Source organism: Schistocerca gregaria, chromosome 3 (assembly GCF_023897955.1).
Source record: "Schistocerca gregaria isolate iqSchGreg1 chromosome 3, iqSchGreg1.2, whole genome shotgun sequence".
NCBI classification, from domain to species: Eukaryota; Metazoa; Arthropoda; class Insecta; order Orthoptera; family Acrididae; genus Schistocerca; species Schistocerca gregaria.
Genome location: NC_064922.1, coordinates 525,622,266 through 525,644,532, shown reverse-complemented (window position 1 = coordinate 525,644,532; position 22,267 = coordinate 525,622,266). Strand labels below are relative to the sequence as shown.

General features: G+C 43.1%; 1 protein-coding gene across 3 annotated transcripts in view; it reads left to right on the top strand.

Annotated features, from left to right (window-relative positions):
* LOC126354008 (tonsoku-like protein) overlaps positions 1 to 22,267 on the top strand; it is a 277,353-nt gene that overhangs the window by 125,764 nt on the left and 129,322 nt on the right. For all 3 annotated transcript variants that reach the window (XM_050003320.1, XM_050003321.1, XM_050003322.1), the window contains 3 exons: positions 17,618 to 17,775; positions 19,932 to 20,168; positions 20,262 to 20,379. In XM_050003320.1, coding sequence (XP_049859277.1) covers positions 17,618 to 17,775; positions 19,932 to 20,168; positions 20,262 to 20,379 — 513 coding nt within the window. The remainder of the gene's footprint in view (positions 1 to 17,617; positions 17,776 to 19,931; positions 20,169 to 20,261; positions 20,380 to 22,267) is intronic.

The window sequence follows — 22,267 nt, the reverse complement described above, 5'->3', positions numbered from 1 at the left end:
CTTTAACATCTGTAGACGTCTCTCCATTGATAACAACATGCTGTGTTCTGTTTGCTAAAAACTCTTCAATCCAGACACACAGCTGGTCTGATATTCCGTAAGCTCTTACTTTGTTTATCAGGCGACAGTGCAGAGCTGTATCGAACGCCTTCTGGAAGTCAAGGAAAATGGCATGTACCTGGGAGCCTGTATCTAATATTTTCTGGGTCTCATGAACAAATAAAGCGAGTTGGGTCGCTCACGATTGCTGTTTCCAGAATCCATGTTGATTCCTACAGTGTACATTGTGGGTTTCCAGAAATGATATGATATGCTTGTAAAAAAACATGTTCTAAAATTCTTCAACAGATCGATGTCAGAGATATAGGTCTATAGTTTTGCGCATCTGCTCGACGTCCCTTCTTGAAGACTGGGACTATCTGTGCTCTTTTCCAATCATTTGGAACCTTCCGTTCCTCTACAGACTTGCGGTACACGGCTGTTAGAAGGGGGCAAGTTCTTTCGCGTACTCTGTGTAGAATCGAATTGGTACCCCATCAGGTCCAGTGGACTTTCCTCTGTTGAGTGATTCCAGTTGCTTTTCTATTTTTTGGACACTTATTTTGATTTCTGCCATTTTTCGTTTGCGCGAGGGTTTAGAGAAGGAACTGCAGTGCGATCTTCCTCAGTGAAACAGCTTTGGAAAAAGATGTTTAGTATTTCAGCTTTACGTGTGTCATCCTCTGTTTCAATACCATCATCATCTCAGAGTGTCTGGATATGCTGTTTCGAGCCACTTGCTGATTTAATGTAAGACCAGATCTTCCTAGGATTTTCTGTCAAGTCAGAACATAGAATTTTACTTTCGAATTCACTGAACGCTTCCTGCATAGCCCTCCTTACGCTAACTTTGACATCGTTTAGCTTCTGTTTGTCTGAGTGGTCTTGGCTGCGTTTAAACTTGGAGTGAAGCTCTCTTTGCTTTCGCAATAGTTTCCTAACTTTGTTGTTGAACCACAGTGGGTTTTTCCCATCCCTCACAGTTTTACTCGGCATGTACCTGTCTAAAACGATTTTCCATAAACACTCAACATTATCAGTTTCAGAACAGAAATTTTAGTTTTGTTCTGTTAGGTAGTCTGAAATCTGCCTTCCATTACTCTTGCTAAACAGATAAACCTTCCTCCCTTTTTTTATATTCCTATTAACTTCCATATTCAGGGATGCTGCAACGGCCTTATGATTACTGATTCCCTGTTCTGCGCTTTCAGAGTCGCAAAGTTCGGGTCTGTTTGTTATCAGTAGGTCCAAGATGTTATCTCCACGTGTCGGTTCTCTGTTGAATTGCCCGAGGTAATTTTCGGATAGTGCACTCGGTATAATGTCACCCGATGCTCTGTCCCTACCACCTGTCCTAAACATCTGAGGGTCCCAGTCTATATCTGGTAAATTGAAATCTCCACCTAAGACTATAACATGCTGAGAAAATTTATGTGAAATGTATTCCAAATTTTCTCTCAGTTGTTCTGCCACTAATGCTGCTGAGTCGGGAGGTCAGTTAAAGGAGCCAATTATTAACCTAGCTTGGTTGTTGAGTGTAACCTCCACCCATAATAATTCACAGGAACTATCCACTTCTACCTCACTACAGGATAAACAACTACTAACAGCGACAAACACGCCACCACCGGTTGCATGCAGTCTATGCTTTCTAAAGACCATCTGTGCCTTTGTAAAAATTTCGACAGAATTTATCTCTGACCTCAGCCAGCTTTGTGTACCTATAATGATTTCAGCTTTGGGGCTTTCTATCAGTGCTTGAAGTTCCGGTACTTTACCAACGCAGCTTCGACAGTTTACAATTACAATACCGATTGTTGCTTGGTCCCTGCATGTCCTGACTTTGCCCCACACCCTTTGAGGCTGTTGCCCTTTCTGTACTTGCCCGAGGCCATCTAACCTAAAACACCACCCAGTCCACGCCACACAACCCCTGCTACCTGTGTAGCTGCCTGCTGTGTGTAGTGGACTCCTGACCTATCCAGTGGAACCCAAAACTCCACCACCCTTTGGCGCAAGTCGAGGAATCTGCAGCCCACATGGTCGCAGAACAGTCTCAGCCTCTCGGTACAATTGTCATAAAATCAGTGAGAGGACTGTTCGATAACAAGTCTCAGAAGCTTACTGAATAGGATATTTCGATAAAGAACCGAAAATGATGTCACTACCAAGACTAATCTACTACACCGATCAGTATGAACAGTACAGAATAGGACCCCTGATCAGAGTGGGTGGCATTAGGGTGGATGACCCGCAATGAAGCAGACTAAATCTTCTTTTGCTGGGGACCCAATGGCCCCAGCAGTCTCTAAGAAAGAAAAGATTGATTTCAATGCTGACAAGTATGACCCTAAATCATTCCCCTCTCTAGCAACACTTTGGGAGGAACGTCGGGCTTCAGAGTGACAGGACCCTTATTCGCCACGTTACTTAGTTTGCAGCAGAACTGATGGGTACTGCTTTCTGGAAATGAAGCCCCTGGTTTTTTTTTTGTTGAGCACCTGGAGGATAAGTTTGGGCTAGTGACAGCGCTGTCCAAAATGCACAGTGCATCAATTTGGATTCAGACGGCACCCCGAAACCAGTCCCGGACGTTACTCGCCTGACAAGCTGGGTGATATTCCTGTTTTGGTACTCTCACAGAAGCCTCAATATGGTCCAGGCAATTATTTTTCATCGCAACCTCCTTTTACAGTCAGATAATGAGCTAATTTAGAACAGCAGAGTGTTCATTTCATCTGGCACGTATACAGGGGACCCAAAGACAATATGGTTGCCACTGGTGCCTTCATATTGGCCTGTGAGGGTGATTCATTACCTGAAAGGGTCAAGGTGATGGTTTACCAATGCGACGTCAAACCCTATGTCCCTCCCCCTATGCGGTGCTTTAAGTGCTGGAAATTTGGGCACATGTCCTAGTGGTGTTCTTCCAGTGCCACATGTAGAGACTGCAGAAGTTCGCTGCATCTGAATACTCCATATGCCTCCTCCCACCTGTGTGAATTGTGGACCGCATCACGTTCCCTGCTCGCCGAACGGGCTGGTACTGCAAAAGGATTGCAAAATTATGGAGTACAAGACCCTGGACAGGCTATCTTACCATGAGACTTAACACAAATATAACAGACTAAACCCTGTTCCCATGCTACCTTCATATCAACCGCCGCGACGGCGTTACCATCGATGACGCCGTTACGCCCATCATATAAGGTTACTGTCCGGTTGGCAGGGGGCACACCTTCTTCTGTTGCTCCCAGAGCTTCTACTTTGGGGGCATTACCCCCCCCCCCCCTCCCCCTCCAAAATGCCGAGGACATCGGTCCCCTCTCCCCAGCCAGAGAAGTAAAAGCCTCCTGCGGCTCCTCTTATGCAGAAGGGGTCCCTTGGGTCTCTACATTCCACAGTCCCCCTCCCCCCCCTCCCCCTCCCCCCAGTAGTCCAGTGGACACCAGCCGATGGTTGAAAGAGCAACTGGCTGCTAATCGAAGGGCTTCAAGATCTTCCTCTGTCCCTGAAGCTACTGCTGATAAGCCCTCCGAGCAAGCCCCTAAGGAGCGGCGAGAGGGCAAAACTTCAAAGAAGGAGTCCCCTAAGAAATGGGAGCCTTCAGTGCCCTCTACATCAGTACTCCTCCACGGCTCTGTGTCCGAGGACAAGGTGGAGATTCTGGCATCCCTTGAGGACCTTGTATCTAGCCGACACCTCAGATGCAGTGATGCTGGATGCGAACACTCAAGTGACGAGAGGTGATGCTGAGGCCTAATTTGCCTTCTTGGTCACTGCATGCCACCCAGGATGAGAGAAAGCATCATTCTACTGTGGAACTGTGGCGGTTTTTTCTTCCACCTGGTTGAGTTATGTCAACTCTTACGCAGTACACCTGCCTTTTGCATTGTCCTTCAAGAAACCTGGCTTCCCGCAATGCGGTCCCCCGCCCATAGTCGCTACTGGGGGTACTACCAAAACTGTCCTGCCTGTGACCAGCTGTCAGGTGGAGTATGTATTTTCATCCTTACCTCTGTCTGCAGTGAACCTATGCCCCTTCAAACACCTTTAGAAGCTGTGGTTGTCAGGGTGAGGTCAATGCAGGACATTACCATCTGTAACATCTACCTACCTCCCTCCAGATGGTGAAGCACCACCCCATGCGTCAGCTGCACTCATTTTGAAACCCCCCCTCACACACACACACACACACACACACACACACACACACACACACACACACTCTTTTTCTCCTTCTGGGCGATTTCAATGTCCATAGCCATTTGTGGGGTGGAACCAAGGTTAATGGCCATGGCAGAGTTGTTTAGGACATGCTCACTCGCCTCGACCTTTGCCCCCTCAAGACAGGTGCCCTCACACGTTTCAGTGTGGCACATGGCACATATTCGGCCATTGATCTCTCGGTTTGCAGTCCTGGCCTTCTCCCATGTATCCACTGGAGAGCACATGATGACTTGTGTGCTAGTGACCACTTCCTGATCTTCATGTCACTCCCCTGCTGTTTCGCCCCTGGCCACCTACCCAGATGGGTTTTAACCAAGGCAGATTGGGAATCCTTTATTGCTGCTGTCATCATCGAGTCTCCCTCCCTCGTGGTGCCATCGATTTGATGGTTGAGCAGGTCACTACAACAATTGTTTCTGTGGCGGAAAGTGCCATCTCTTGTTCCTTGGGGTGCCCCTGGCAAAAGATGGTACCTTGATGGTCACTGTAAATTACTGAGGCCATTAAAGAGCATAGGTGAGCTCTACAGTGATATAAGTGGCACCCTTCCCTGGAGCACCTAATAGCTTCTAAACGGCTCCGTGCCCGTGTTCACCAGCTTATAAAAAGATGGAAACAGGAGTGGTGGGAGAGATACGTCTCGACCATTGGGTGCCATATGTCATCTTCCCAAGTCTGGACGTATATCAGACTTGTTTATGGGTTCCAAACCCAAATAGGTGTCCGTGGCGTTACCATTCATGGCGTGTTATCTACCATTGCAAACGCAATTGCCGAGCACTTAGCTGAGCACTATACTTGAGCCTCTGTGTCGGTGAATTGGCCCCCAGCCTTTGGGATTCTCAAATGGCGGATGGAAGGGAAAGTCTTCTCATTCTTTGCACGACACAGTGAACCCTATAACACCCCATTTACAGAGTGGAGGCTCCTCAGTGCCCTTGAACGTTGCCCTGACACAGCTCCTGGGCCATATCAGATCCACAGTCAGATGATTAAACAGCTCTTGTCTTACAAGCGCCGGCTGCTGTGGCCGAACGGCTCTAGGTGCTTCAGTTCGGAATCGCGCTGCTGCTACAGTTGCAGTTTCGAATTCTGCCTCAGGCATGGATGTTTGTGATGTCCTTAGGTTAGTTAGGTTTAAGTAGTTCCAAGTCTAGGGACTGATGACCTCCTATGTTAAGTCCCGTAGTGCTTAGAGCCATTTGAACAATCTGACTACAAGCGACATCTCCTTGTCATTTTCAACCAGATCTGCTGCGATGGCAGCTTTCCATTGCAGTGACAGGAGATCACCATCATACCAGTGCTCAAACAAACAACAAAAACCTGTTTGATGTGGATACCTATTATTCCATCAGCCTCACCAACGTTCTTTGTAAACTGTTGGAATGTATGGCGTGTCGGCGGTTTTGTTGGGTCCTGGAGTCATGTGGCCTACTGTCTCTGTGCCAGGGCAGTTTCCGCCAGGGTCACTCTACCACTGATAATCTTGTGTCCCTTGAGTCTGCTATCCGTACAGCCTTTTCCAGACACCAACACCTTGTTACTGTCTTTTTTGATCTACGCAAAGCATATGACACCACCTGGCGTCATCATATCCTTGATACATTATACAAGTGGGGTCTCCAAGGCCCACTTCAGATTTTTATCTGCAATTTCCTGTCGCATTGTACTTTCTGTATCCAAGTTGGTGTCTCCCATAGTTCTCCCTATATCCAGGAGAATGGGGTCCCACAGGGCTCCGTATTGAGTGTATCTCTCTTCTTAGTGGCCATTAACGGTCTAGCATCAGCTGTTGGGCCGTCCATCTCGCTCTCTCTCTATTTCTGCATTTCATACTGCTCCACCAGTACTGGTGTTGCTGAGCAGCTCCTACAGGGAGCCATCCACAAGGCGCAGTCATGGGCTCTAGCCCACAACTTCCAGTTTTGGGCCGCAAAGCCACGTGTTACACACTTCTGTCGGTGTTGTAGCGTTCATCCAGAACCAGAACTTTACCTTAATGATGATCCACCCAATTTAATGGAGACATTCGATTCTTAGGACTGATTTTTGATGCCCAATTGGCTTGGCTTCCTCACCTCCGTCAGCTTAAGTGGAAGTGCTGGCAGCACTTCAATGCCCTCTGCTGCCTGAGCAACACCAATTGGGGTGCAGATGACTCTCTGCAGCTTCAGCTCTACAGAGCCCTTGCTCAATCGTGCGTTGACTATGGGAGTGTGTGTTATGGTTCGGTGGTGCCCTCAGTGTTAGGTTTACTCGACCCAGTGCACCATTGTGGCATTTGACTAGAATGGGAGCTCTTAGGATGAGTCCGGTGACCAGTGTCCTGGTCGAGGCTGGAGTCCCACAATTGTAGGTTAGGCAGGCACAACTGCTCACCAGTTATGTTGCACACGTTCATAGTTCTCCTGCACATCTGAATTACCGTCTCCTTTTTCCACCCACAGTGATTCATCTCCCCCATCGGTGGCCCAGGTCAGGGCTTACAATTCAGTTCGCGTTCGATCCCTTCTGTCTGAACTGGAGTCCTTGCCTTTACCACCTATACTCGAGGTCCAATCCCATGCACATCCTTGGTGTAACCTAGGCCGTGGTTTCGCCTGGACCTTTCACATGGCCCTAAGGATTCAGTCAACACTGCCGTTCTCCGCTGTCACTTCCTCTCAATTCGTCACATGTACTGGGGCCATGAAGTGGTTTACAGCGATGGTTCGATGGCTGATGGTCATGTCAGCTTTGCGTATGTCCATGGTGGACATATTGAGCAGCATTTCTTGCTTGATGGTTTCAGTGTTTTCACTCCAGAACTGGTGGCTGTATATCGTGCTCTTGAGCACATCCGTCCATGCCCTGGGGAGTCATTTCTTGTGTGTACCGACTCCTTGAGCAGTCTACAAGCTATCGACCAGTGCTACCCCCGTCATTTTTTGGTAGCAACCATCCAGGAGTCCATCTATGCCCTGGAACGGTCCAGTCATTCAGTAGTGTTTGTCTGAACCCCAGGTCACGTCAGCATCCCAGGCAACGAACTTACTGACAGTCTGGTCAAACTGGCTACACGGAAACTGCTTCCGGAGATCGGCATCTCTGAAACTGATATGCATTCAGTATAATGCTGCAAGGTTTTTCAACTTTGGGAGACGGAATGGCATAATGTCAGTAAACACAACAAACTGCGTCCCATTAAGGAGACTACGAATGTGTGGCAGTCCTCCATGCCGTCCTCTCACAGGGACTCAGTCGTTCTCTGCTGGCTCCGCATTGGCCACGCTTGGGTGACAAATGGCTACCTCGTGCGCCGTGAACACTCACCTCAGTGTCGTTGTGGCACCCGGCTGACAGTGGCCTATATCTTGTTGAGCTGTCCTCCTTTGGCTACCCTGTGATGGAATTTTTAGTTACTGGAATTTTTACCATTAGTTTTAGCTGACAACGCGTCATCGGCTAATTTAGTTTTACATTTTATACATGAGGGAGGGTTTTATCATTCGATCTAAGTTTTAGTGCATGTCCTTTGTCCCTTTGTGTTCTCCCCACTATTGCTTTGGGCTGGATGTTTTACTGTCGCAGATTGGCTGGCTTATCCTTTTTATTCTAGTGGTCTGCCAGCCATGGGCATTTGCTCTCTTGTTTTTACCCCTTCTATCTGTTTCTTGCATCTCTCTGTGGTTTGCTTGTCTACTTTTGTCCATTTTAGTGTTTGTTGCCCTTCTGTTGTGCACGTGGTTTTTCCTTTTTTCTGGCTTGGTGTTCTATGTCTCGTTTGTTTTATTTCCAGCCTTGTGGAATTATTTTTATCAGAATGACCCAGTAGTTTGCCCCCCCCCCCCTTTTTAAACCAACCAACCAACCAACCAACCAACTGCAGTTACCATGCAGTGTTCTATGAAGGTACGAGTACTAGCCAGCTGTCCACCAGCATGAAGAGTCACAGTCTAACTGTGGCTAACAACGAACTAGACCATCCATTTGCTGAATGTACTGCACACTACAGTACCTGTGACCTCAACTGTTGCTTTTATATTCATGTCATTTAGATACTCCATTCTAGCATGTTCTCAAGAACCTTTCCACGTTCCAACCACATGACAGCATATAGAAAGTTGGGAGGGGGTGGGGGGAATTTTTATGTATGTGTTTATACCACCCATATTTTACACAGCTGAATTTTATTTGATCCTGTAAGATTACATTGTGTACTGCAAGTATACATGTTATATAGGACATATTCCTAATTCCTTAGGAAGCAACGATTTTGATTACACCTTAACACCATTTATTACAAAAACAATACATCCAAATTAAATTTAACAGGTATTCTGTAACACTAAAATTCTTTTTCCACTAGATAGTCTTTGAATTTATTTGGAAAGTCAGGGTCGTGTATACTTTCATGTAGGATGTTGGGCAGACTTTTTAGTAACCTGATACCTGAGTACTGAGGTCCTTTTTCAAGGGCTGTCAATGGTGCAGTTTGCTCTTTAACTCCCTCTCCTTCTGTGTGTTGTGCGTGTGCACACTAGCATTTGTAATCCCATACGAACTATCTTTGTTGATATACATTATTATATTAGATGTTTATAAAGACACAAAAGACAATATACCTAGTTTTTAAAGCAGTTGCTACATGTTCAAAAATCCTTCTTGAAATGTTACTCTTTTCTCCCATCCAATGTGGACACTTTGTATGCTGAATCCCGTAGTTTCCCCACACTACAGGTACAGTTCGAACAATCCATGGTATACTGCACACAGAAACTGTTTTTTTGCATGTTGTGATAGCTGCTTTGTAATGAATATGATAGAGCTGCATTTATTGCAGACAGAATTAATAGGCAGTTTGCATTTTAGGTCATTATTCACAGCAGCAAATAGAAATGTAGTAGAATCTATTTTTTCCAGTCGTGTTTAATCCTCTTCTAAATCCATACGATCAGTTCTCCCTTTGTTTCTGAACACTGCTTATATAGTCTTCTTGCAGTTTATTACCAGTTTATTTTCGGTGTGCCATTGGTCTGTATCGTTTGCTGAAATATGTGCTCTTCTCACTGTCTAGTATTGTCACTGTTCAGTATTGTTGTGTCATCTGCATACATATTTTTTTTTGTTTTGCCTTTCTGTTCTCCATCTGTGTAATTTTTAAACAGATTTAACAGCAATGTCCTCATTACTAAACCTTGCGGCACTCCCTGTTTGATGTAAATCTACACCTACATCGATACTCTGCAAGCTGCCGTATGGTGCATGGAGGAGTGTATCCTGTACCACTGCTTGTCATTTCCTTTCCTGTTCCAATCACAAATACAGCGAGGGAAAAATGAGTACCTATGTGACACTGTGTGATCCGTAATTTCTCATCTCTTATTTTTATTGTTCGTATACGCAATGTACGTTGTGGCAGTGGAATGTGGATTCCCATCTGAGTTCCCGAAGCATCTTTGTAACACGTTTTATTTGAATGTACCAGTAACAAATCTAGCAGCTCGCTTCTGAATTACTTCGATGTCTCTTTTCATTCCAACCTGCTACAGACACCAAACACTCGCACCAGTGTCCTATATGCTGTCTCTTTTACTGGCGAACCACTCTTTCCTAAAATTCTCCCAATAAACCGCAGTCAACCATTTGTTCGCCTTCCCTACCACAGTTCTCATAGATGCTCATACCACCTCATATTGCTTTTCAACATTACACCCAGATATTTAAACGACTTGACTGTATCAATCAGTACACTACAAATGCTATATCCGAAAATTAAAGATTTGATTTTCCAACTTGTCTGCATTATCTTACATTTTTCCACATTTAGGGGTAGCTGCCATTCATCAAAGCAACTGGAAATTTTGTCTAAATCATCTTGTATCTTCCTACAGTTACTCAACTTTCACACCTTACCATACATCAACCACAAACCACCACAAATTGCTGCCCACCCTGTCCGCCAAATCATTTATGTGTATAGAGAACAACAATAGTCCTGTCACACTTCCCAGGGGCACTCCTAATGATACCCTTGTCTCTAATGAACACTCGCCGTCGAGAGTATCATACTGGGTTCTATTATTTAAGTAATCTGTGTGCCCCTCACATATTTCTTAACTTATTCCTTATGCTCGTATCTTCTTTAACAGTCTGCAGTGGAGCACCATGTCTAATGCTTCCCAGAAATCTAGAAATATGGAATCTGCCTGTTGCCCTTCATCCATAGTTCTAAGCATATCATGCAAGAAAGGGGCAAACTGAGATTCACAGGAGTGATGGTTTCTAAAATTATGCTGATTCATGGATATCAGCTTCTCAGTCTCAAGAAAGTTTGTTATATTCAAATAGAGAATATGTTCAAGAATTCTGCAGTAAATAGAAGTTAGGGATGTTGGTCTGTAATTTTGCAGGTCCATTCTTTTACCCTTATTATATACTGGAAATCTGCACTTTTTTCCCATTGCTTGGGACTTTGTGCTGGGCGAGAGATTCACAATAAGTGCAAGCTAGGTAAGGGGCCAGTGCCATAGAGTACTCTTTGTAAAATGGAACTGGGATTCCATCCAGACCTGGTGATTTATTTGCTTTCAAATTTTTCAGTTGTTTCTCTATGGCAGGCACACTTATTACTATTTAGTCCATATGGCGTTTGTTCGATGGTCAGCTGATGGTGTATTTGTTCGATTCTCCAGTGTGAATGATTTCTTGAAAGTGAAATTTAAAACTTCGTCTTTAGTGCTCTCCTAGTAGGAAGTAAATTTGGGAACCTTATTGCGAATACTTTGGCAGTTTCTTGATAAAATTGTGACAGTCGAAATGTCTTTACTGAACGCCTTTTTGATTTCCCTTACTGCATATCAATTTGCGAGTGTTCATCAGAACGCCTGAGACTGGTGCCTCACTTAAAAAAAACCTCATGTGCACTCCACGAGTACTCTTGTACCTGAGTAGTGCTTCATTTGTGTGTTGCACCCTGCTACCTGAGTAGCTGTCTCGTTAGTGCACCCCTGACCTATCAAGGGGAGTCCAACAAATCCCCAAACAATAACACAGGTCTCGAAATCTGCAGCCAGGACTGACACGGAGTCGACAATGCATTTGGTTGGGAACCTCCACTTGGCTCTCAACCAAAGGATCTCGATCAACTTTGGTATCGATGCTGCAAATTGTGAGCTCTGCTTGCACCCGTAGTGCGAGGCCAGCAGTCTTCATTACCTTTACAACCGCCTGTATGATCTGAGGATCACCTCAGAATCCATGCGACAAGCGTCGTTGGTGCCAATGTGAGCCAAAATGTACAGATGACTGCACTCTACTTGCTTAATAGCCACAGTGAAGGCTGGCTCCACATCTTGGATGAGGGCTTCACAGCAGACATACCGAGTGCACATTGGCTTTCTTTCCAGCACTGAACACTATCTGCCTAAGGGGCTCCATAACATTCCTAACAATGGAGCTTCCAATAACAAGTAAACCACTTCCTGCGTGTGCCTACTGGGGCCCTGCTGAGGGAGCGGCCAGTCTCCACATTGACCCTCCTCTACGAGTGACACAAACACATTACTATCTGCCACTCACCCTGCTGTGAGAGCAGATCCACCATGTAGGGTGCGGTAGGAGGTGCCTCGGAATCAAAGCCCTTGGGCAAAACAAGCAATATCTGACGTGACCCATGTGATGCACCAGATTCTTGCCACTGCTATTCCCTGAGGCAGCAGCCTGAAGGTGACTGACCATAGCCGAAAGCACATTCAGCTCTTGGCGAACTGCGGCCAGCTCCTCCTGCATCCGCACATGGCATGCACACATCCAAGCCATTCTAGCAAGACTAATTGAAGAAGAGAACTATAAAAGCAGACAATTCAAGATATGCAACTAGCTACCCTCCTAATGTGTCACCAATGGGTGCTGTTGCGTTAATGACCAACGTAGCAGGCGTTCAGTGAGCAACTACTGTGCTACAGACTGAATGAATTTACGTTTACAAAAACGTGAGATGAAACCTCTTAAACAGAGAAACATGCACAAAATTTAATAAGTATACTACAAGAAAAATAGAAAAAGATAAACACATAACTTGCCGCTCTGTATTTGTACTCGTATGTCAGCCAAGAGCTGGAGCCTGACTTTCGTTTCCAACTGATTTTTGTTCCCTATTGATGCATACTGTTTCCTGTTGCCTAGGTATGATTCAGGTAGTATATGCCACGGGTCAACCGGGAAATCCATGAAAAACCCAGTAATTTTGTCGTCCAGAAAAAAACTGGGGAAAATCTGGGAATTTTTCATTGTCGTAGTCTGCAGTTAAATTTTTGTAATCTTGACAGTAAGAACTGATACTTTAACAAATAGTTTTACTTTAGAGTGCTAGTGCAGAACAACACTGCAGCAATATAACATAAACGAGAGAATGATACAAAAATAAAAATTTTGTTGCAATGAAAATGCACCATTTACAACAACAAAAAACAGTGCACAGGTGAGTGTCTGCTGACAGCAAAATGTGTCAAATGCTTTAGGGTGAAGACTATGCAATACTTACTAACAAGAAACTGCTTTCAATGGGCTTGATGTCACAACTGTTTACAATTTTAGGTTCGTTTGAGCAATTGGCAGTAGGCTTGTGCACGTGCAGAGAACTGCCTTCTCCCACTTCTGGCTACTTGAAGTGTGGCTGTTATTTGTATGAGAAGTAGTAGCAAGCCAGCCGATACTACTATAAAAAAAATTTCTTACATGCCATAGCTGCCAGATTTGTGCATGTGCAGAGCAGTCTGTTTTGTTGTGCGTAGGGTGGGGGGTTAGTCTCCATGTGACCCATGTGTACATTTTGTGATTTTGCTCTTTTCTCTTCGTTTACAGCTTTTATGTCAAATGAAAACAAATGGAGTCATGTGCTGGTAGCTGTCAGGTGAATTAAAATATATTCACAGTATTTCAGAAGATTAAAATATGTTATTAGTTTCAGTTTTCTGATTTTTATTTGCATGTTATTAGCAATCAAGCATTAATCATTTTGTAGAACAATGAAGTTATTTGTGTGTTTGCTAAAGAAATTTGGCTCCTATTAATCTTTTCTGCAGAGGCAATTTATTTTAAACAAAGTGTATCATTCCACACTGTGGGCTAGTTTCCACTGTTCACTGAATTTAACTGCATGTTTTCATCTTCGGGCATATATGGCAATATGTTGTAGTAAGGAACCAAACATAGGATAATACAGTACTGGTACTCCAAGAAAATTGGCAACCTGAAAACTGAAAAGGTTAATATCAGATAGGGGTGTACTTTAGTGTGAATCTGCATGTATGAATATGCACTTAAAGCCGAATTATGCATTTCAGTATGGTTTACAAAATTGTGATGCTCTTGGGGCAGTCTCTGATGTCCTGTAGTATTATTGAATAAAATGTTTTGTTTCAAATATATTGACACTTCAAAAGAATTTTACAAATCTGCTTTGCGTGGAACACAGTGGTTTTTTTTTTAATTTATTTTTTATTTTTTTTATTTTTTTTTTTTTTTATCACAAGACGTTTCAACACTTGTCCTGTACCTCTTCCAGGCCTGACATTATTTCTTAATTTGCGTTGTTTACATTTTAAATTTACAGAATGCCATTCTTTCGTAAATTATAGAATGGCAGCAAACCATGTTTAAACATTTCAGTTCCCCACATTGATTTACACTCCTGGAAATGGAAAACAGAACACATTGACACCGGTGTGTCAGACCCACCATACTTGCTCCGGACACTGCGAGAGGGCTGTACAAGCAATGATCACACGCTCGGCATAGCGGACACACCAGGAACTGCGGTGTTGGCCATCGAATGGCGCTAGCTGCGCAGCATTTGTGCACCGCCGCCGTCAGTGTCAGCCAGTTTGCCGTGGCATACGGAGCTCCATCGCAGTCTTTAACACTGGTAGCATGCCACGACAGCGTGGACGTGAACCGTATGTGCAGTTGACGAACTTTGAGCGAGGGCGTATAGTGGGCATGCGGGAGGCCGGGTGGACGTACCGCCGAATTGCTCAACACGTGGGGCGTGAGGTCTCCACAGTACATCGATGTTGTCGCCAGTGGTTGGCGGAAGGTGCACGTGCCCGTCGACCTGGGACCGGACCGCAGCGATGCACGAATGCACGCCAAGACCGTAGGATCCTACGCAGTGCCGTAGGGGACTGCACCGCCACTTCCCAGCAAATTAGGGACACTGTTGCTCCTGGGGTATCGGCGAGGACCATTCACAACCGTCTCCATGAAGCTGGGCTACGGTCCTGCACACCGTTAGGCCGTCTTCCGCTCACGCCCCAACATCGTGCGGCCCGCCTCCATTGGTGTGGCGACAGGCATGAATGGAGGGACGAATGGAGACTTGTCGTCTTCAGCGATGAGAGTCGCTTCTGCCTTGGTGCCAATGATGGTCGTATGCGTGTTTGGCGCCGTGCAGGTGGGCGCCACAATCAGGACTGCATACGACCGAGGCACACAGGGCCAACACCCGGCATCATGGTGTGGGGAGCGATCTCCTACACTGGCCGTACACCTCTGGTGATCGTCGAGGGGACACTGAATAGTGCACGGTACATCCAAACCGTCATCGAACCCATCGTTCTACCATTCCTAGACCGGCAAGGGAACTTGCTGTTCCAACAGGACAATGCACGTCCGCATGTATCCCGTGCCACCCAACGTGCTCTAGAAGGTGTAAGTCAACTACCCTGGCCAACAAGATCTCCGGATCTGTCCCCCATTGAGCATGTTTGGGACTGGATGAAGCGTCGTCTCACGCGATCTGCACGTCCAGCACGAACGCTGGTCCAACTGAGGCGCCAGGTGGAAATGGCATGGCAAGCCGTTCCACAGGACTACATCCAGCATCTCTACGATCGTCTCCATGGGAGAATAGCAGCCTGCATTGCTGCGAAAGGTGGATATACACTGTACTAGTGCCGACATTGTGCATGCTCTGTTGCCTGTGTCTATGTGCCTGTGGTTCTGTCAGTGTGATCATGTGATGTATCTGACCCCAGGAATGTGTCAATAAAGTTTCCCCTTCCTGGGACAATGAATTCACGGTGTTCTTATTTCAATTTCCAGGAGTGTATATTCATTCCTTGAATATAATATAAATGGTACAGTTTCTTGGCTTCAAAGATAACCTTGTTAATTTTTTATACAGTTTGAAACACTCATGACATACTTATTGTCCTTAGTTGTGGTGTATACAACTTTTTTCTTTAATTTTTTGCCAGAAATTTTGCTTTCTTACTACCATTTTGCAGTGGCCATCGAGTGTAAACCTGATTGCAACTGCTACGTAACAATATTGCAGGGAATGAATAAAAAACATCTATAAGTTAAAAGTCACCACACAGAAAAATAGAATTAGTAAAAATCAGTCTTGATCGGACAATCGTTTTCTAAAAATGTGGGTAGTTTCAGCGTTTAATATTAGGCCATCTTCAGACAATGTACCAGCTGACTGACGATGATAATGATGATGATGATGATGATGATGATACTGCAGTACTGACTGCAGTCGCAAAACTCCCATCAAAGGCTGGGCTACCTGTGAAACTGGGCAAGTGATCTATGAGCTGAGGTGCAACCACTGTGCTGCATTTTATGTGGGCATAACAGCCAACAAGCTGTCTGTCTGCATGACCAGCAAACTGTGGCCAAGAAACAGCTTGACCACCCCATTGCGGAACATGCTGCCCAATACAACGTTCTTCATTTCAGTGACTGCTTCACAGCCTGTGCCATCTGGATCCTTTGCAGCAGCACCAGCTTTTCTAAATTGCACAGGTGGGAACCCTCCTTACAATGTATCCTAAGTACCCATAACCCACATAGCCTCAGCCTTTGTTAGTCATTGTTTTTTACACACCTGTCCCTTTCCCTCCACCAATGCAATGCCACCAATGATCTTTTAGTGGAGAAGGAGCAACTTCTACCTCATATAGGTGTTAGGGGTAAAAAAAATTTAGAACTTATGACATTTACAGCATGTGAAGAAAATTAGTGCTGAATTGTTAAGCAGGTAAAAATATGAATTTTTAAAACCACTTTCTCGTTGTGATTGGCAGTGCATAAATGTAGGAATGACTCTTCATGGATAATTAAAATCATGTATCAGGCTGACATTTGCATTTGTTGAGAGGTTATCTTACCAACTGAGCTATCATCTGCATCTGCATCTGCATCTACATGTACACATGTACTCCATAAGTCACCATACAGTGCATAATGAAGAGTACACTGTACCATAATTAGTCATTTCCTTTCCTGTTCCAATCACAAATAGAGTGATGGAAAAACAACAGTCTATATGCCTCTGTATGAGCCCTTATTTCTCGTATCTTATCTTTGTGGTCCTTATGTGAAAAGTGTGTTGGCAGCATTAGAGTCAGCCTCAAATGCATTTTCTCTAAATTATCTCAACAGTGGGTGTTAAAAAAACATCACCTTACCACCAGGGATTCCCATTTGTGTTCCCAAAGCAACCGTAATGCTTGCATGGTGTTCAAACCCACCAATAACAAATCTTGTAGCCTGCCTCTGAATTGAAGTGCTTCTGTGTCTTTCTTCATTACGACCTGGTATGGATCCCAAACACTTGAGAGCAGAACTCAAGAATAGGCTGTGTTAGTGTCCATTCTCCCACAAAACTGAAGTTGACCGTTGACCTTCTCTATCCCAATTGTCTTGTGCCTGTTCCATTTCATACTGCATTGTTATGTTACACCCAGATAATTAAACAATGTCACTGTGTCAAGCAGTCTGCTACTAATACTGTATTAAAACATTACAGATTTGTTTTTCCTACTCATCTGCATTGACTTATATTTTTCTACATTTATAGCCAGCTATTATTTGTCATACCAACTAGAAATTTTGTCAAAGTCATCTTGTATTCTCCTACAGTCACTCAACTTTATTATCTTCCCATACACCAAAGCATAATCAACAAACAACTGCAGATTGCTGACCGCCCTGTCTGCCAGATACGTACTGGGTTCTGTTCCTTAAGAAGTATTTGAGCCACTGACATATCGGGCAACCTATTAAATATGCTCGTACTTTCATTAACAATCTGCTGTGGGGCATGACTTGGCCAAAGCTTTAATTTGTCTTTAAATCTATCACACTTTCTGAATTTCACTTATGGTCTCCTGCATAATTGATTGATATAACCAGACGCTACTCTGACATCTCTTTTCAGCTTCCCAGTTCCCATTGTCTGTCATTCCATCGATAAGTCTTATTGTGAAAGTGTGGATTTCTTTTTCCATTTGATATGAATATAAGCAGTCTCTGAAATATAAAAAGTCAGTGACTTTTTCCTTTTTTTCAGACTTATCAGAATCAGAAAATGAAGAATTTGATAGGTCCCGAGTTACGAGAAAACGGTCAATCGGTTTGAAGGTGCGTAGAAATGAGAAAGGGGAGACACAGTTGCATACTGCTTGCATTGCTGGAAACAAAGCTCTTGTTAAGAAACTTCTTGAGCAGGTATGTAAAACAGTAAAATATTTTTACATTGTAAGTTTCATCTAGAAAGAAAATGTCCATGTAAATATTTCAACAAAATTATGGCAGATGAAACAGTTCACTAGTGGATCGAAAAATTGTGCCAACATGGTTGCATTTTCAGCTAGATTATTCTTTTCTTCCATACATTTAATTTCACAGTTATTAATATAGTTTCATTATTTAAACGTTGTATGGATCCTACATTGTTGGGTTATGTACTACAGTACAATGGTGATATGTTTACACTTCTGTTAATGAGTGAACACCCAGTTTTGTGATAAGTTGTTTTACATGCCTCATCTTGCTTATAAAATCTTGGTGCAGACACCTTTTATTGAGTAGAACAAGTGAAGTTTACTTCCTTAACTGAACTATGACTATAGCATTGTGCACATAAAAGAGTGAGTGGTGGGGTAATATGCAGTGGCAAGGAGCAGTGGACCACATGACGCTCCAGCCACGTGTATGTAGCATGCACATTGGGGTGTGTACAGAAATTTTAGTATTGATTTTCATGTTGGTTTAGGTGTGGTGATATCACTTAGCCGCTATAGTGTTTATTATGCCTGACATAAAGCAAACACAACAAGTAATACATTAAGAAGCAAGAGCAATAGTTTTCCGAGCATATAAATTCTACTAGGCAGGGTCGGAATCCGGGTGTTGCACTCTTGCCAGTGCTGGTACTTTCTTATATGCACCCAGCTATAGAACAAGGATTTCTGCCCTTATTAAGTATGAGGCCCAATGTAGCAGATTATTTTAGTCCATCATGAAGATTAATATCAGAGCACTCTTCGGTGCAGAGTGCACTGGTTAAAAGACAGTAGCCACAATTTCTAACAAAGCTTACCATCTGAGTTTCTGCACCACTGGTTGTTGAGCATTTGCATCTAGATGATGTTTTTGTAACACTTTGCATCATAAAAGGAGCACTTACAGTGAAGTGTATAGATATATGTTAATAAAGATATTATTAAATTAAAATGTTAACAAGAGTATGTAATCTCAAATGGGATCCTAGAATAAACAGTCGTTGAGATAATATCCAGTGGGCACATTCTCAGATTGTTGCAGAACTCCGGTGGCATGCATGTTGATATTCACGAAAATATTTTACATGACACCTTTCCTTTTATTACATCTGCGATACAACAACAACAACAAAAGACTAGAATTCGTAGATCTTTTTATCAGTTCTGTCATTTTGTGTTTATATTTTTCATGCTAACAAATGCTTCCAGAGGTGAAAGAAGTGAAAAAGACTCATAAAAATACTGAGAGTGGCTGCGGATTGAGCCTGAGACCTTTAGATATGTAGTCTGGCACGTTACCAGTGAACTACGTAGTAACACTTGAGAGCATGGCAGGGAGGGAGGGGGGGGGGGGGTGTTTGCAACTGATTTCCACTTTATCAGCGGGATGCGCCATTTTTATCCCTTTAATAGCATACTGCAGTAATGTGGCATACGTATTTCATTGGTTACCAGAACTGCAGGTATTTAAGTGCAAACAAACAAAATATTGTGTAGCTTTACTTTTCAAGATGATAGTTATTACTTCATGATTACCCCTCATATAAGTAGTTTAATAGCCCTGTATCAAATGTAGGGTTAGCAGGGTTGAATGGTGCTTTGAAATCTTCATATCCAAGTTGGACATTTTCTCTAACTTCATAAATTCACGCCATTGGTGTCATTCCAGCCCCTGATCTATGTAGCCCATTGATACTGTGAAGTGAGATAGTGTCTGGCTTCTAGTGTTACCTTTTTTAGTGTTTTTTTTTTCAGATTTTTTATCGATAGTGATTAGACATTTCTAAGCCACAACATAGCAAAGACTACTCATTTAAACTCTTTGAAGAATATTAAGAATAAGTGTGTAAATGGCGTAAGTATTCAACAAGGCAAGTTTTCATTCATCATCCGTAGCATAATTTTGTGTTTCATGAGCTATGGCAACTGTTTTTACTTTTCTCCCCTTTTGGTTTCCTGTATCTCCTCCACCAAGCTTATAAAAAGACATTCACTTTTTTTAAAAAATTCTGCCTTTAGAAGTTCATAAAACAAAAAAAAGTAAAGAGAAATTTTCATAAGGTATAAATATGTGATTTTGTGCCATTATTTATGATGTAGGGTCATCCTGTGAATGTTCGGGATCACTGTGGCTGGTTGCCTTTACACGAAGCAGCCAATCTTGGTTTCCCTGAGATTGTAGAGATGTTGTTGGATCATGGTGCAGCGATTAATGACAGAGGAGGAGCACTTTGTGGTGGGATTACACCTTTGCATGATGCAGCTTTGTGCGGAAATCTCTCAACTGTCCAAGTATTGCTGAACCGTGGCGCATGTGTTGTCACGCGTACAAATGAGGTAAACAGACTCATGTTGGTTATATTCATGTTACCTTACTGTGTGTGAAAATCACTTGAGATCAAATTAGAATAATCTCTAATTCTGCTTAAGGGGAAGACACCATTGGACTGCCTTCTGGAGTGGTATTCACAAAGTGGTGGCCTGGAGGCAGATGATCAGATTCTTTTTGAAGCCATTGAAAGACAGCTGAGGAATGCTTTGGAAAGAGGTATGTGGTGTTTTAATTTTAATCAAGATTTTTATCCAGCAGATAGTCCAACCTGTTTGCTGGATGAAATTAGTATCATCAGGAGACATTAATTTGTAATCATTGGTTGATTCAGCAAGAGGTCTCAATAAAACATAATAGTGATACAAAATACACATCTGTTGAAGACTTCATGAAATACTGTGTTTCACAATGAAATTATTTCCTGTTTAGTATTTTGGTAACTATGAAGATGACAATGAGCAGCTATGGAAACAGTTATTTTTTCTATCTACACAAGTTTACAAAAATTAGGAACAAAAATAACTTTGGCATAATGTGTCACCTCCAAGGAACATAGCTCAGTGGCACTTGGACCTTACATAGGAAGAACTACTAAATAGTAGCACAGAAGGCAACTGAAAGAAATACATAATGAAATTAACAGAAATGACACCTTTATTCAAAGACAATAATTACACTGAAGTCACCATGACTTAAGATGGTCTTTTGGACATTACAAAAGGCAGGGCATGGTTCTTAATAGAGTGTGTGATTATCAGAGATGGTACTGCTTACTCTGCAACGTGCTCCCATGCTGGCCACACGGTTGGTAAGGAGTGCATGTGGTAGGGCATTCAATTCCTCTATTAGCTTAGTTGACGACTATTGAATGGTCATTGGTGCATGTGGATGTGCTGCAACATGTCTCCCCCTTGCACTCTAAACATGCTCGATAGGATTTAAGTTGAGGCGAGGCTCTTGATGTTTACAAAACTCTTCCTTCTGCAAAACACAATGGCTTTTTTTATACCCAGACATGTCTCAAGACCTGTATGTCATCTTCAGTGGGTCTTGATATGTTTCTGAGAAACGGCTTAATTTTGAAGGACAGGGTTGGTCAGCTTGTACTGCTGTTATGGGTTTTACGTCTTGGCAATAAGCAATATTTTTTGTTCTGTGTTAAATCCTTGGTGTGCTTATTTTTGAGCTGTAGTTATATACAGTGTTTCACACCATTTTTCTCTTGACTCTCACCTGGTAATGCCAGATTATACAAAACTGAGATTTAGGAAAACATCGCGTTGCAGTCATTGAGAAATGTCACTTTCCTAAATCTCATTTTTATGCATGAAAACTTGGGATACCATGTTAAAAATGAAATGGAAAAAGTATGACAAACAGTGAAAATAATAACACTCTACAAAGAAACACACAAAGTGACATATGAGGGCTTCTCATAAATTGACCTCGGATTGGCTGTTGAAAAAAGAAAAGAAAAAAAAAGGGTAAAATGTTTTTTGCGTATACAATCTGTGCTTACATGTTGACATTATTTGTCCTCATAGTCGCCACCCAAATTCAAACATTTTTTCCCTTTGTAAAAGAATGGCGTTACCAGATGCCTCGGCCAGTTGTTGACAACATCCTTGAGCCGAATGTCGATTGTAAAGTGCTGTCAGCAGCCAGTTCTTCAGCTTGGGAAAGAGATTAAACTCATATGGTGTTAAATCAGGACTTTAGTGAGGATGCTGCTTAAAGCCATGGTGTGTGTGTGTGTGTGTGTGTGTGTGTGTGTGTGTGTGTGTGTGTGTGTGTGTGTGTGTGTGTGTGCGTGTGTGCGTGTGTGCGCGCGCACACTGTATGGGATTGTGCATTGTCGCAATGGAAAATGTTTCCTTTAGTAATCATCTTTTGAGGTTGTTTTTTAAAAATTGACATTCGGAGTTTCATCCGAGGTGCGATAAAAAAGTAATACGAATTTTTGAATTTTGTAGGCTTTATACATCTGATTTTCAATTTTTTTTTTAAATCTTGTTGGTGCATATGTTCCCGAAGTTAGTTTGTTTTTTCATCTGTTTTGAATATTTAGTTTATTATCATGAAGGTTATATGCATTTTTGAGTGC